Source organism: Ovis aries, chromosome 17 (genome assembly GCF_016772045.2).
Source record: "Ovis aries strain OAR_USU_Benz2616 breed Rambouillet chromosome 17, ARS-UI_Ramb_v3.0, whole genome shotgun sequence".
In the NCBI taxonomy this organism is placed as follows: Eukaryota; Metazoa; Chordata; class Mammalia; order Artiodactyla; family Bovidae; genus Ovis; species Ovis aries.
Window position 1 is genome coordinate 62,345,876 of NC_056070.1, and position 14,850 is coordinate 62,360,725.

Consider the following 14,850-nt stretch of genomic DNA (forward strand, 5'->3'; position numbering starts at 1 on the left):
ACAGGTACTCACTTCAGATCTATGCTGGCTGCACGAAGGATGGCTCTTGCCTGCCTCTCTGAGGTCAGCCTGTGGCTGTGTCCTTTCTAGCCTTTTGGATCTCTCTGTTATGCTTCAAATAGTCTTTTCTCTGTGACTTCCCTCCACAGCCTCAACTCCAATGCTCCTTGGTTAAGGTCTTCCTGACATTAGGAAGAGCTGTAATCATGAAGAGGGACTTCAGACTCTAACATGCAAGACGGTACCTTGAGAAAGGAAACAAGACCTCCATGCCTTTCTCAACTGTACCGCATGGAACACCCCTCCCCCACTCCTATCGTCCGTTGCTCAGCTGACTCCTAATGTTCTAGACCAGGAGGCTTGGACGTCTTCAGTGGGCACACTCCATTGCCCATGTCCTCTCTCCTAAAGCTCTTGTTCTCTATCATATGGACATTGTAACTGGATATAGCATGGCATTATAGATGCAGTGCACAACAGACCAATCTGTTAGATAAAGCCAGTGTGGTACCTGCCTTGTGCCCCCAGATATGTAAGCCCCAGTGTGCTGGTCACCCGTGGGACAAATGACATTCCCTACTTTTAAAAAACATCATCAGAATTCAGTTTCTCAAGTTCTGTTTATAACACAGTGTGTTATTTATAGCACTAAAAGTGTGTATGGGAGATGCCAACAGAGCATTCTCCCCTTTTTTGCATGTTATCATGGGAACCTTGGTTGGTAAGTACCTCCAGACCTATTACCGTTCTTGGGCTGGTCCTGACATAGCAGTACCTTAAGACTATGCCTGTTGAAGACTGCTGCTGCTGCTGCTAAGTCGCTTCAGTCATGTCTGACTCTGCTGCTGCTGCTGCTAGGTCGCTTCAGTCGGGTCTGACTCTGTGATCCCATAGATGGCAGCCCACCAGGTTCCCCCATCCCTGGGATTCTCTAGGCAAGAATACTGGAGTGGGTTGCCATTTCCTTCTCCATTGCGTGAAAGTGAAAAGTCAAAGTGAAGTCGCTCAGTCGTGTCTGATTGTTAGCGACCCCATGGACTGCAGCCTACCAGGCTTCTCCGTCCATGGGATTTTCCAGTCAAGATTACTGGAGTGGGGTGCTATCGCCTTCTCTGCTATTGAAGACTAGGAATCCTGTGTGTTCAGTGGCCACTTCTGTGTGTTCCTCCTTATACACTCTCCCAGGTCTAGAAGAGTGCTTGTCCAAGAGGAGACGAGCAAGAATTATTGAATGAATAGATAGCTCCCAGGTATGGTTGCTGTGGTGTCTCATTTGCTGTATCTTCTGTGTTTCTACTTGGCTTCATGCCTGCCCTGAATATCTGTAAATGTCTTCAGAAAAACCCACGAAAACCATGCTGGCACAGACATGATCTCAAAATGTACTTCTTTCTGCATTTCACTCTCAGTCTCCTAATTTCTTCTGGCTTCATATTTCACTGAGAAAAATATTAATAGAAGCAATCAAAAGAACACCTCCACATATAAACACTAGCTGAGTCCACCACCTGCATCTAAATGTTCCTCCCACTATCATGAATAAATTGTCCTTGCTCCAGTCTAAGACCAATCCTTTTATTTGTGTGTGGGGTGTCCTTCCCTTTTAATTTCTCATGGACTTCACTTTTAGACTTCTCCCTTCTCTCTTTTACATCTTCGGCATCTGTTTGTCCGCTGGATCCAGTCTTTCTATTTGCTGTAATTTCTCACCTTTATAAAACCATCCCTCTCAGCCCACATGACCTTCCAGTCACCATCTAGTTTCTCCTTTTCTCTGTTTTCCAGAGAAATTCTTTGAAAGAGTGTGGAGACATTCTGTTCTAATTTGTATCACTCCTTTATTTTCTGAAGTTTTTAATTTTGACTCCTAACTCAGTCACAAAATATGCATAAAACATAAATGTGCTTTTCAGTGAATTAGTGGAATGAAAACCAGCCAGACACAAAAGGACAAACATCGTGTGATCTCACATATATGAAATTCCACAAATAAGAGACATGCAGAATAGATGTTACTTGCGGTGGGGTAATAGAGGAATGCTGAGTTCTTGTCTGATGGGTGCAGACTTTCAGTTTGCGATGATGAAAAGTTCTGGAAGTGGATATTGATGATGGTTGCACAACAGTATGAGCGAACTTAATGCCAATGAACTGTACAGTTAAAAATGGTTAAGATGGTTGTTTAATGTTGTGTGTATTTTACTGAAAAAGAGATAAATAGGAAAGGAGGGAGAAAAGGAGAGAAAAATAGCTGTGTAAGTACAGCTCTGGTGAGGTGATCTGTTTTATCTTCATAGAAGTCATCTATGTGCCATTGCCAATCACATGCCTTCATGCTTCAGTGGTATCATTATCTTGTCTTTATGGTAACTACTACTTCACCTTCTTGATTGTTTTTGCTTTCTAAATGTGTGCTTCCCCAAATTATGTTATTTTAGTTTAGTTAGCTTTTAATAACAGCTTTATTGAGATATAAAGTCATATACCAGAATACTCATCCTTCAAATTGTACTATTGAGAGGTTTGTAGTGTGTTCAGGAAGGTATGCGGTCATCATCACAAGCAATTTTAGAACATTTTCCTCATTCTTAAACAAAACTCTGCTGTTCATTCATAGTCACTCTCCATTCTTAGCTCCCTCCAGCCCCTGATTACCACTACTCCCTTTTCTGTCTCTATGATTTTGTCTATTCTGGACAGTTCATAGCAATGGAATCCTGTATTATAGTTGTAGTCTTCTGTGACTGGCTTATTTCACCTGTTTTTCTGCATCATCACTGGAATTTGTTATTTGCCGTTTTGACTGCAGTGATCCTAGTGGAAGTAAAGGGGGTATCTTATTGTAGTTGTGATTTGCACTTCCTTAATAATTAGTGGTATTGCACAGTTTTTCATATTCTTACTACTCATTTATATATTCATTGGATAAGTGTCTAGTCACATCATTTGCCTTTTTTAAACAGGGTGTCTTTTTCTTATTGAGTTGTAACAGTTCTTAATATTTCTTGGGGTTAGTCTCCCATCAAGTATATAAGTTGTAAATATTTTGCCCCATTCTGTGGGCTTTTTCATTTTCTCAATGGTTATCTCTTAGAGTAGAAAATTATTTCACCTTTCTCTCTGATTTTTTTATTCTGTTAAAACATTCAGAACATAAAACATATCATCTTAATCATTTTTAAGTATATACTTCAATGGTATTTAGTACTATTAACTGTTGTGCTAGCATTACCACTGTCCATCTCCAGGACTGTTTTTTTTTTTTTAATTTTTTTATTTTTATTTTTACTTAATTTTACTTTACAATACTGTATTGGTTTTGCCATACATTGACATGAATCCACCACGGGTGTATACAAGCTCCCAATCCTGAATCCCCCTCCCACCTCCCACCCCATATCATCTCTCTGGATCATCCCCATGCACCAGCCCCAAGCATCCTGTATGCTGTATCGAACATAGACTAGCACTTCGTTTCTTACATGATAGTATACATGTTTCAATGCCATTCTCCCAAATCATCCCACCCTCTCCCTCTCCCTCAGAGTCCAAAAGTCCGTTCTATACATCTGTATCTCTTTTGCTGTCTCGCATACAGGGTCATCATTACCATCTTTCTAAATTCTGTATATATGTGTCAGTATACTGTATTGGTGTTTTTCTTTCTGGCTTACTTCACTCTGTATAATCAGCTCCAGTTTCATCCATCTCATTAGAACTGATTCAAATGTATTCTTTTTAATGGCTGAGTAATACTCCATTGTGTATATGTACCACAGCTTTCTTATCCATTCATCTGCTGATGGACATCTAGGTTGTTTCCATGTCCTGGCTATTATAAACAGTGCTACAATGAACATTGGGTTACATGTGTCTCTTTCAATTCTGGTTTCCTCGGTGTATATGCCCAGCAGTGGGATTACTGGGTCATAAGGCAGCTCTATTTGCAATTTTTAAGGAATCTCCACACTGTTTTCCATAGTGGCTGTACTAGTTTGCATTCCCACCAACAGTGTAAGAGAGTTCCCTTTTCTCCACATCCTCTCCAGCATTGCTTGTAGACTTTTGGATCACAGCCATTCTGACTGTTGTGAAATGGTACCTCATTGTGGTCTTGATTTGCATTTCTCTGATAATGAGTGATGTTGAGCATCTTTTCATGTCTTTGTTAGCCATCTGTATGTCTTCTTTGGAGAAATGCCTATTTAGTTCTTTGGCCCATTTTTTGATTGGGTCGTTTATTTTTTTGGAGTTGAGCTGCATAAGTTCCTTGTATATTTTTGAGATTAGTTGTTTGTCAGTTGCTTCATTTGCTATTGTTTTCTCCCATTCAGAAGGCTGTCTTTTCACCTTACTTATAGTTTCCTTTGTTGTGCAGAAGCTTTTAATTTTAACTAGATCCCATTTGTTTATTTTTGCTTTTATTTCCAGTATTCTGGGAGGTGGATCATAGAGTATCCTGCTGTGATTTATGTCGGCGAGTGTTTTGCCTATGTTCTCCTCTAGGAGTTTTATAGTTTCTGGTCTTAACGTTTATCTTTAATCCATTTTGAGTTTATTTTTGTGTGTGGTGTTAGAAAGTGATCTAGTTTCATCCTTTTACAAGTGGTTGACCATTTTCCCAGCACCACTTGTTAAAGAGATTGTCTTTACTCCATTGTATATTCTTGCCTCCTTTGTCGAAAATAAGGTGTCCATATGTGTGTGGGTTTATCTCTGGGCTTTCTATTTTGTTCCATTGTTCTATATTTCTGTCTTTGTGCCAGTACCATACTGTCTTAATGACTGTGGTTTTGTAGTAGAGCCTGAAGTCAGGCAGGTTGATTCCTCCAGTTCCATTCTTCTTTCTCAAGATTGCTTTGGCTATTCGAGGTGTTTTGTATTTCCATACAAATCTTGAAATTATTTGTTCTAGTTCCGTGAAAAATACCACTGGTAGCTTGATAGGGATTGCATTGAATCTGTAGATTGCTTTGGGTAGTATGCTCATTTTCACTATATTGATTCTTCTGATCCATGAACATGGTATATTTCTTCATCTATTAGTGTCCTCTTTGATTTCTTTCTTCAGTGTTTTATAGTTTTCGATATATAGGTCTTTAGTTTCTTTAGGTAGGTATATTCCTAAGTATTTTATTCTTTTCATTGCAATGGTGAATGGAATTGTTTCCTTAATTTCTTTTCTACTTTCTCATTATTAGTGTATAGGAATGCAAGGGATTTCTGAGTGTTGATTTTATATCCTACAACTTTACTATATTCATTGATTAGCTCTAGTAATTTTCTGGTGGAGTCTTTAGGGTTTTCTATGTAGAGGATCATGTCATCTGCAAACAGTGAGAGTTTTACTTCTTCTTTTCCAATTTGGATTCCTTTTATTTCTTTTTCTGCTCTGATTGCTGTGGCCAAAACTTCCAGAACTATGTTGAATAGTAGCGGTGAAAGTGGGCACCCTTGTCTTGTTCCTGACTTTAGGGGAAATGCTTTCAATTTTTCACCACTGAGGATAATGTTTGCTGTGGGTTTGTCATATATAGCTTTTATTATGTTGAGGTATGTTCCTTCTATTCCTGCTTTCTGGAGAGTTTTTATCATAAATGGATGTTGAATTTTGTCAAAGGCCTTCTCTGCATCTATTGAGATAATCATATGGCTTTTATTTTTCAATTTGTTAATGTGGTGAATTACATTGATTGATTTGCGGATATTGAAGAATCCTTGCGTCCCTGGGATAAAGCCCACTTCGTCATGGTGTATGATCTTTTTAATGTGTTGTTGGATTCTGATTGCTAGAATTTTGTTGAGGATTTTTGCATCTATGTTCATCAGTGATATTGGCCTGTAGTTTTCTTTTTTTGTGGCGTCTTTGTCAGGTTTTGGTATTGGGGTGATGGTGGCCTCATAGAATGAGTTTGGAAGTTTACCTTCCTCTGCAATTTTCTGGAAGAGTTTCAGTAGGATAGGTGTTAGCTCTTCTCGAAATTTTTGGTACAATTCAGCTGTGAAGCTGTCTGGACCTGGGCTTTTGTTTGTTGGAAGATTTCTGATTACATTTTCAATTTCCATGCTTGTGATGGGTCTGTTAAGATTTTCTATTTCTTCCTGGTTCAGTTTTGGAAAGTTGTATTTTTCTAAGAATTTGTCCATTTCTTCCACGTTGTCCATTTTATTGGCATATAATTGCTGATAGTAGTCTCTTATGATCCTTTGTATTTCTGTGTTGTCTGTTGTGATCTCTCCATTTTCATTTCTAATTGTATTGATTTGATTTTTCTCTCTTTGTTTCTTGATGAGTCTAGCTAATGGTTTGTCAATTTTATTTATCCTTTCAAAGAACCAGCTTTTTGCTTTGTTGATTTTTGCTATGGTCTCTTTTGTTTCTTTTGCATTTATTTCTGCCCTAATTTTTAAGATTTCTTTCCTTCTACTAACTCTGGGGTTCTCCATTTCTTCCTTTTCTAGTTGCTTTAAGTGTAGAGTTAGGTTATTTCTTTGACTTTTTTCTTGTTTCTTGAGGTATGCCTGTATTGCTATGAACTTTCCTCTAAGCACTGCCTTTATAGTGTCCCACAGGTTTGGGGTTGTTGAGTTTTCATTTTCATTCGTTTCTATGCATAGTTTGATTTCTTTGTTTATTTCTTCTGTGATTTGTTGGTTATTCAGAAGCGTGTTGTTCAGCCTCCATATGTTGGGATTTTTAATAGTTTTTCTCCTGTAATTGAGGTCTAATCTTAGTGCATTATGGTCAGAAAAGATGCTTGGAATGATTTCGATTTTTTTGAATTTATCAAGGTTAGATTTATGGCCCAGGATGTGATCTATCCTGGAAACGGTTCCGTGAGCACTTGAAAAAAAGGTGAAATTTATTGTTTTGGGGTGAAATGTCCTATAGGTATCAATTAGGTCTAACTGGTCTATTGTATCACTTAAAGTTTGTGTTTCTTTGTTAATTTTCTGTTTAGTTGATCTGTCCATAGGTGTGAGTGGGGTATTAAAGTCTCCCACTATTATTGTGTTATTGTTAATTTCCCCTTTCATGCTTGTTAGCATTTGTCTTACATATTGCAGTGCTCCTATGTTGGGTGCATATATATTTATAATTGTTATATCTTCTTCTTGGATTGATCCTTTGATCATTATGTAGTGGCCTTCTTTGTCTCTTTTCACAGCCTTTGTTTTAAAGTCTATTTTATCGGAGATGAGTATTGCTACTCCTGCTTTCTTTTGATCTCTATTTGGGTGGAATATCTTTTTCCAGCCCTTCACTTTCAGTCTGTACGTGTCCATTGTTTTGAGATGGGTCTCTTGTAGGCAGCATATATAGGGATCTTGTTTTTGTATCCATTCAGCCAGTCTTTGACTTTTGGTTGGGGCATTCAACCCATTTAGGTCTAAGGTAATTATTGATAAGTGTGATCCCGTTGCCATTTACTTTATTGTTTTGGGTTTGGGTTTATACGCCCTTTTTGTGTTTCCTGTCTAGAGAATATCCTTTAGTATTTGTTGGAGAGCTGGTTTGGTGGTGCTGAATTCTCTCAGCTTTTGCTTGTCTGTAAAGCTTTTATTTCTCCTTCATATTTGAATGAGATCCTTGCTGGGTACAGTAATCTGGGCTGTAGGTTATTTTCTTTCATCACTTTAAGTATGTCTTGCCATTCCCTCCTGGCCTGAAGAGTTTCTTTTGAAAGATCTGCAGTTATCCTTATGGGAATCCCCTTGTGTGTTATTTGTTGTTTTTCCCTTGCGGCTTTTAATGTTTGTTCTTTGTGTTTGGTCTTTGTTATATATGTCTTGGGGTGTTTCACCTTGGGTTTATCCTGTTTGGAACTCTCTGGGTTTCTTGGACTTGGGTGATTATTTCCTTCCCCATTTTAGGGAAGTTTTCAACTATTATCTCCTCAAGAATTTTCTCATGGTCTATCTTTTTGTCTTCTTCTTCTGGGACTCCTATAATTCGAATGTTGGAGAGTTTCATATTGTCCTGGAGGTCTCTGAGGTTGTCCTCATTTCTTTTAATTCGTTTTTCTTTTTTCCTCTCTGATTCATTTATTTCTACCATTCTATCTTCTATTTCACTAATCCTATCTTCTGCCTCCGTTATTCTACTATTTGTTGCCTCCAGAGTGTTTCTGATCTCATTTATTGCATTATTCATTATATATTGACTCTTTTTTATTTCTTCTAGGTCCTTGTTAAACCTTTCTTGCATCTTCTCAATCCTTGTCTCCAGGCTATTTATCTGTGATTCCATTTTGATTTCAAGATTTTGGATCATTTTCACTATCAATATTTGGAATTCTTTCTCAGGTAGATTCCCTATCTCTTCCACTTTGGTTTGGTTTGGTAGGCATTTCTCCTGTTCCTTTACCTGCTGGGTATTCCTCTGTCTCTTCATCTTGGTTATATTGCTGCGTTTGGGGTGGCCTTTCTATATTCTGGGAATTTGTGGAGTTCTCTTTATTATGGGGTTTCCTCACTGTGGGTGGGGTTGTATCAGTGGCTTGTCAAGGTTTCTTGGTTAGGGAGGCTTGTGTTGGAGTTCTGGTGGGTGGAGCTGGATTTCTTCTCTCTGGAGTGCTATGAATTGTCCAGTAATGGGTTGTGAGACATCAATGGTTTTCGAGTAGTTTTGAGCTGCCTGCATATTGAAGCTCAGGGGTGTGTTCCTGTGTTGCTGGAGAATTTGCGTGGTATGTCTTGCTCTGGAACTTGTTGGCCCTTGGGTGGTACTTGGTTTCAGTGTAGGTATGGAGGCATTTGATGAGCTCCTATTGATTAATGTTCCCTGGATTCAGGATTTCTCTGATGTTCTTAGGATTTGGACTTAAGCCTCCTGTTTCTGGTTTTCAGTTTTATTTTTACCCTAGCCTCAGGACTTCTCCATCTATACAGCACTGATGATAAAGCATCTAGGTTAAAGATGAAAGGTTTCTCCACATTGAGGGTCACCCATAGAGGTTCACTGAGTTACACAGAGAAGAGAAGAGGGAGGGGGTAGTTAGAGGTGACTGGAATGAGATGAGGTGGGATCAAAAGAAGAGACAGCAAGCTAGCCAGTAATCACATCCTTATGTACGCTCCACAGTCTGGACCACTCAGAGGTGTTCACGGAGTTATACAGGGAAGAGGAGAGGGAGGAAGTAGACAGAGGTGGCCAGGAGGATATAAGAGGGAAATGAAAGGGAGAGAGAGGGATCTGGCCAGTAACCAGTTCCCTGAGTGTTCTCCATCATCTGCAACACACAGAGATTCACAGGGTTGGGTAGAGAAGAGAAGGGGGAGGGAGGAGACAGAGGACACCTGGTGGAGAAAAAGGAGAGTCCAAAGGAGGGGAGAGTGGTCAAGCCAGTAATCTCGCTCTCAGGTAAAATTGGGTACTGAAGATTGGGTTTTTACATGTACAAAATTGACAACAAATACCAAAAAGCAAAGATTAAAAATCTGGAGTAGAGATTGGATTTTCAAAAATACAATATTAAAGAAAAGAAGAAGAAGAAGAAGAGGAAAAAAGAAAGAAAGAACAAACAAAACAAAACAAAAAACAAAGCCACAAGAATTATTAAAAATAATAATTAGAGAAATAGAGTACTTAAAAATTTAAGAGAGTTAAAAAAAAAGAAAGACAAAAAAAGAAAAAACAATCACATAACCCCATCAACTCAAAAAAAAAAAAGATTGTAAAAGTAGTAAAGGTATATCTGGCCCTTTCTCTGGTGTTGTGGGTTGTGTGGGGTCACTTCCAAGGCAGTTCCCTCTGTTTAACTTCCTCTGTTTGCTGGTCTCTTCAGTGTCTGATTTCCATCTTGACACAGGGCAGTGGTGGACACACTAGGTTCACTATTCAGTCTAGCTATGGGGAGGGAGGGATGCTGCAAACAAATACTACTGGCGTGTGCTTGCAGTGTCTCATCCACTCTAGGCTTGCCCCTGCTCGCAGTGCACACCGCTCAGGCTCTATGTAGCTCTGCCGGGAAACCATCTGAGGCTGGCCCTAGGCTTCATGCACCTCCCCGGTCTAAGCCGCTCAGGCTCGGCGCTCAGGAAGCCCTCAGAGGCGTAGATTTGGTTGGGCCTGCGTTTTGTGCCCTTCCCAGGTCCAAGTAGCTCAGGAGTTTGGCGAGCGCAATTGCTGCCACTATGGCCTTTCCCTGTTGCTCAGTTTTCAGGGTGTACCACTGGCATTCCTTCTCAGGCAGATGATGACTGTCCAGAACCCCCAGAAGTCTTAGTTAACAAAGAAGCCTGCTTGCATTTTGGTAGGTAATGTTTCTCTTGGGCTGCGATTGCCCCCTTCCAGCCCTTAAGCCTCTGGCTGCCTGTCACCAGAGGGGGATGGTCTGCAGCCGACTATTTCCGATCCATCCTTTGTTCTGTGCGCGGTCCTGGTGGTGTCTTATGTTCGAGCGTTTCGCGTGGTAGCTATCCCACAGTCTGGTTTGCTAGCGCAAGTTGGTTCGCTCTGTCCACGTGTGGGGCGTTCCGGCCCGATTCTCAAAAAAGCACTGCAGCCCACGCCTCCCGTGGCCTGATTCTTAAAAAGCACTGTCCAGGACTGTTTTTACTGTGTAAAAAAGAAAGCCTATACTCATTAAGTATAAAAATCTCCATTGATTGCTTTCCCTCAGCCCCTAGCAACTACCATCCTACTCTCTCTGTATGATTTTACTCCTCAAGTAAATCATTTAAGTGGGATCATACAGTGTTTATCTTTTTGTAACCAGCTTATATCACTTAGCGTAATGTCCTCAAGATCCATCCATGTTGTGGCAGTTTGCAGACTTTCCTCTGTTTTATGGCTGAATAATATTCCATTGTATGTATAGCCCACCTTTTGCTTCTCCATTCACCCTCTGTGGGCACTCTGGTTGCTTCCACATTTTAGCTGTTGTGAATAATGCTGCTCTGAACATTACATGTATGGACATAGAAATGTCTCTTTGGGATCCTGCTTTCCATTCTTCTGGGCTTATACGTAGAAGTGCACTTGCCGGACCACATGGTCATTCTATTTTTAATATCTTTCAGGAGCTACCATGCCATTCCAGAGCAGCTATAGCATTTTACCTTCCCACCAGTAGGGGACAAGTGATCCAGTTTTCTCCACCTCCTCTCCAACACTTGTTCTTTTCTGTTTTCTTTGTAGTGGTCATGCTAATGGATATGAGGTGGTATCTCATTGTAGTTTAGATTGACATTTCCCTAAGGATGAGTGACATTGAGCATCTTTTCATATGCGAACGGTCATTTGTGTATCTTCTTTGGAGAAATTTCCATTTGAGTCCTTTGCCTGTGTTTTGAATCAGGCTGTTTGGTTTTTCGTTGTTGAGTTTTAGGAGTTTTCGCTATGTATTTTGGATAGTAGTTCCTTATCAGATATATGATTCGCAACTGTTTTCTGTCATTCTGTGGGTGGCCTTTTCACTCTGTGAATATATAGTAATTTTGGATGCACAAAATTTAAATATTTCCCTAAAGTCCATTTTGTCTGTTTATCTTCTGTTGCCTGTGCTTTTGGTGTCATAGCTGAGAAACCTTTGCCAAATCCAACTCTGTGAAACTTATGCCTTACGCTTTCTCCTGTGAGGGTTATAGGAATACAGGTTTCCTGAATGGGGATTCTCCAGGAACCTGCCAGACACGCAAGTTAGTAGTAATGCTATGGGTAGGCTTTTGAGGGAGCTCCGGACTGTTCTGTGCATTCTGCCAGGCTGCCTGTTTTCACGGCTGTTGCGGTTGAGATGATGCACTTGAGTTGTACTTGAGCTGACTCGTGGGGACCTGAGGAGAAGGCTGTGGGAGTAGGGTAGTTAAAAGTTCACACACCTCACTGCTCTCACCAAGATTCAGCTGTTTTTGTTGTTTTGTTGTTCTTTTGTTGACTTAGACAGTTTCCGCACTTGCAAAAAGTTGATTGTGACTGTTCTTGCCAGTGTTGCCACTGCTTTTATGGAGGAGGGGGCTTCTGTAGACCCTTATTTTGACCTTTTGGAAGTGGTTATTTTGACCTTTGGAAGTCCCATTTTCCCTCTTCACGTCATATGAAGCCAGATGAATGCAGTGTGAATGTACAGCCTCTTTAGTTCCACAGTAGTATTTAAGCTTACTTAGTACTTTTGTGTGCCACTGTGGTTCATTCCTTTCCATTGCTCTACTCCTGTATTTCTCTGTGTGGATCTGCCACAATTTAACGTCCATTGTATTATCTGTGAATACAACGTGGAGTTCTTTTGGAATACTGTGAAGTGTGCTTCTGTGTCCATTATTATCTAGTAAGAGGATGCAGATGTCAGGGTAGAAAGGTCAAGGGTATTCAGTATATGCTATTTCAAAGTGGCATGCCAGTTACATTTCTAAAGCAATTGATGAGAGTTTCCACTGTTCCATAGTAATACTTGGAATTTTCCTTCTTCTGTAATCAGTCTTGTGAGTGTATAGTAATATCTCTGCAGCTAGATAACCTGCATTTCTCTGAATACTAAAGAGGTTGAACAGCTTCACGAATGGTTTTGGGCCCATCTTTTGCATTTTGACTCCGCTGGAATAAGCTTTCACCCCCATGCATCCATCTAAACTGCCAACTCCAGGATGTCAGTGGATAAACCACTCTCCATTGTCAAATGAAAAGATCAACATGGGGCCCTCAGGCTATGGACCTGCCAGCAACATTTAAACAATAATAGGTGTCCTTTAAGCAATATGAGTGGACCTAGAAAGAGTCATGATGGACAGGGAAGCCTGGCGTCCTGCAGTCCATGGGGTCACAGAGAGTCAGACATGACTGAGCTACTGAACTGAACTGAACTGAACTGAAAGAAATAAATTAGTCAGAGAAGAAATATCATATGACATCCCTTTTATGTGAAATCTAAAATGATACAAGTGAACTTACAAAGCAGAAACAGACTCACAGACTTTGTAAAGGAACTTATGGTTGCCAGGGGAAAAGGGATAGTTAGGGAGTTTGATATGGACATGTACACCCTGCTGTATTTAAAATAGGTAACCAACAAGGACCTGCTATAGCACAGGGAACTCTGCTCAATGTTATGGGGCAGCCTGGATGGGAGGGGAGTTTGAGGGTGAATGATACATGTATATGTACCACCGAATCCTTTCCTATTCACCTGAAACTATCATAGCATTGTTACTCTGCTATACCTCAATACAAAATAAAAAGTTAAAAAACAGAAACAAAAAAGATAACACAAAAAATGTGTTCTGACTTACTTTTTAAAAGAATAACTGTCTGCTGGGTGGAAAATAGGCTCTGGTGTGAGAAGAGACCAGTTAAAAACTTTTGAAGTTGTCTAGGAGGGGGTGATGGTAATTTGCAGTGCACTGGAGAGTTGAAAGTGATGGTAATGGGTTACATTTTGGGTATGTGTTGAAGGTAGGGCCAAGAGAATTCGTAGATGCCCTGAGTTTGTGATCCTGAAAGCTCAGCTTCCCTGTACACTGATGCCAAATCAAATCTCAAAGACAGAGTTTGGGGTGAAGTATAGAAGAGAAGCTTTATTGCTTTGGCAGGCAAAGGGTAACACAGTGAGCTAATGCCCTCAATACCAAGTGTCCTAACTTGGGGAGGATAGTGACAAGTTTTATAGTAATTGTTCAAAGAGGGCATGATCAGCTCACGAGCATTCTTCTGGTGGGTTGATGGTGAGGTAAGTAGGAGTCCACATCATTGACATTCAGGTCCAACTCATCTGGTGTCTACATGCTATAGGCAATATGCCATCATTAATCATTAACTTCTCCCACCTCGAGAGGGCCTCAGTATCTGCAAAATAGCTCAAAGATACTGTTGTATGTATCCTTTAATGGGGAAATAGGACCTTGCTTCAAGGCTGCTCTTGACTGTTTTTCCTTGGTCTCTCATTCCCACCCTTCCCTAATAAGCAACTGTTCGAATCTGTCCATTGGAACTCAGGGAAGGTCATGGCAGCTGACAGAAGGCTGTTTCCTGTCATCAAAACAATGGGGGACACAAAGGCCTTGTGCACAGGAGCCCTACAGGGCCCTGCACTGTGCCATTTGTAGAGTAAAAGTCCTCTAGAAACACATTCTTCTCTTGGTTTTCAGGGCAACACTCTCTCTTGGTGGTACCCCTACCACACTGGCCAATATTTCTCTCACTTTTTCCCTGAATTCTCATCTCATCACCATCTACACAGAGGGCACCTTGGGACTGAGTCCTCAGATCTCTTCCCTTCTCTAGCTGTACTTGCTCCCTTGGCAGTGTCACCTGGTTCCGTTGCTTGAGATATCATCTGAACACTGACAACCATCACATATAGAGAAGTCAGGCTGACTTCTGTATTGAATTCCAGACTCAATCATATTACTGCCAAGCTGACATGCCCACGTGGGTATTTAATGGGCATCTCAAACTGAATGTGTCTGGTGCATGCTCTCTCCACACTCATCCCCATCTCAATAAAGGGCAACTCTTTTCTTGCAGTTGCTCAGGGAAAGCTACTGGAACCATCATTCCCTTCTGCCTTTCTCTCACTCTTTATCTGTTCTATCAGCATATCCTTGTAGCTCTACCTTACAGTATACCCAAATTCCAGCCTCTTCTCATTACTGTCACTAAAGCCATCCTCCTTAAAGCTTCCAGTATTGCCCACTTGGCAAATCACAGGAGTCTCTAAGGGTTCTCCGCTTCTGCCTTTCCCTTGTCCCTGCCTGTTCCTGACTGCCATAGCAGATGGGGTTATCCTTCAGTGCTTCTCAGCTCTGTTCACTCCTTTGCTAAAACCCTTCCCTACTTCCCATCTCCGCTGAAATAAAAACATAATTCCTTTCTAAGTCTTCATGTGTCTGGTCTCCTCTCAGCCCTCACACTAC

General features: G+C 40.7%; 1 protein-coding gene across 3 annotated transcripts in view; it reads left to right on the top strand.

Moving 5' to 3' along the window:
- The window catches only part of TMEM116 (transmembrane protein 116), a 90,853-nt gene that overhangs the window by 60,202 nt on the left and 15,801 nt on the right, over positions 1 to 14,850 (top strand). Inside the window, exon 11 of one of the 3 annotated variants that reach the window (XM_015101670.4) lies at positions 150 to 9,468. The exons of the other annotated variants lie outside the window; for them this stretch is intronic. Within the exon in view, the coding sequence (XP_014957156.1) occupies positions 150 to 230 (81 nt within the window). The 3' untranslated portion in view covers positions 231 to 9,468. Of the gene's footprint in view, positions 1 to 149; positions 9,469 to 14,850 lie in introns of those variants that run through there. 3 annotated transcript variants of the gene reach the window in all.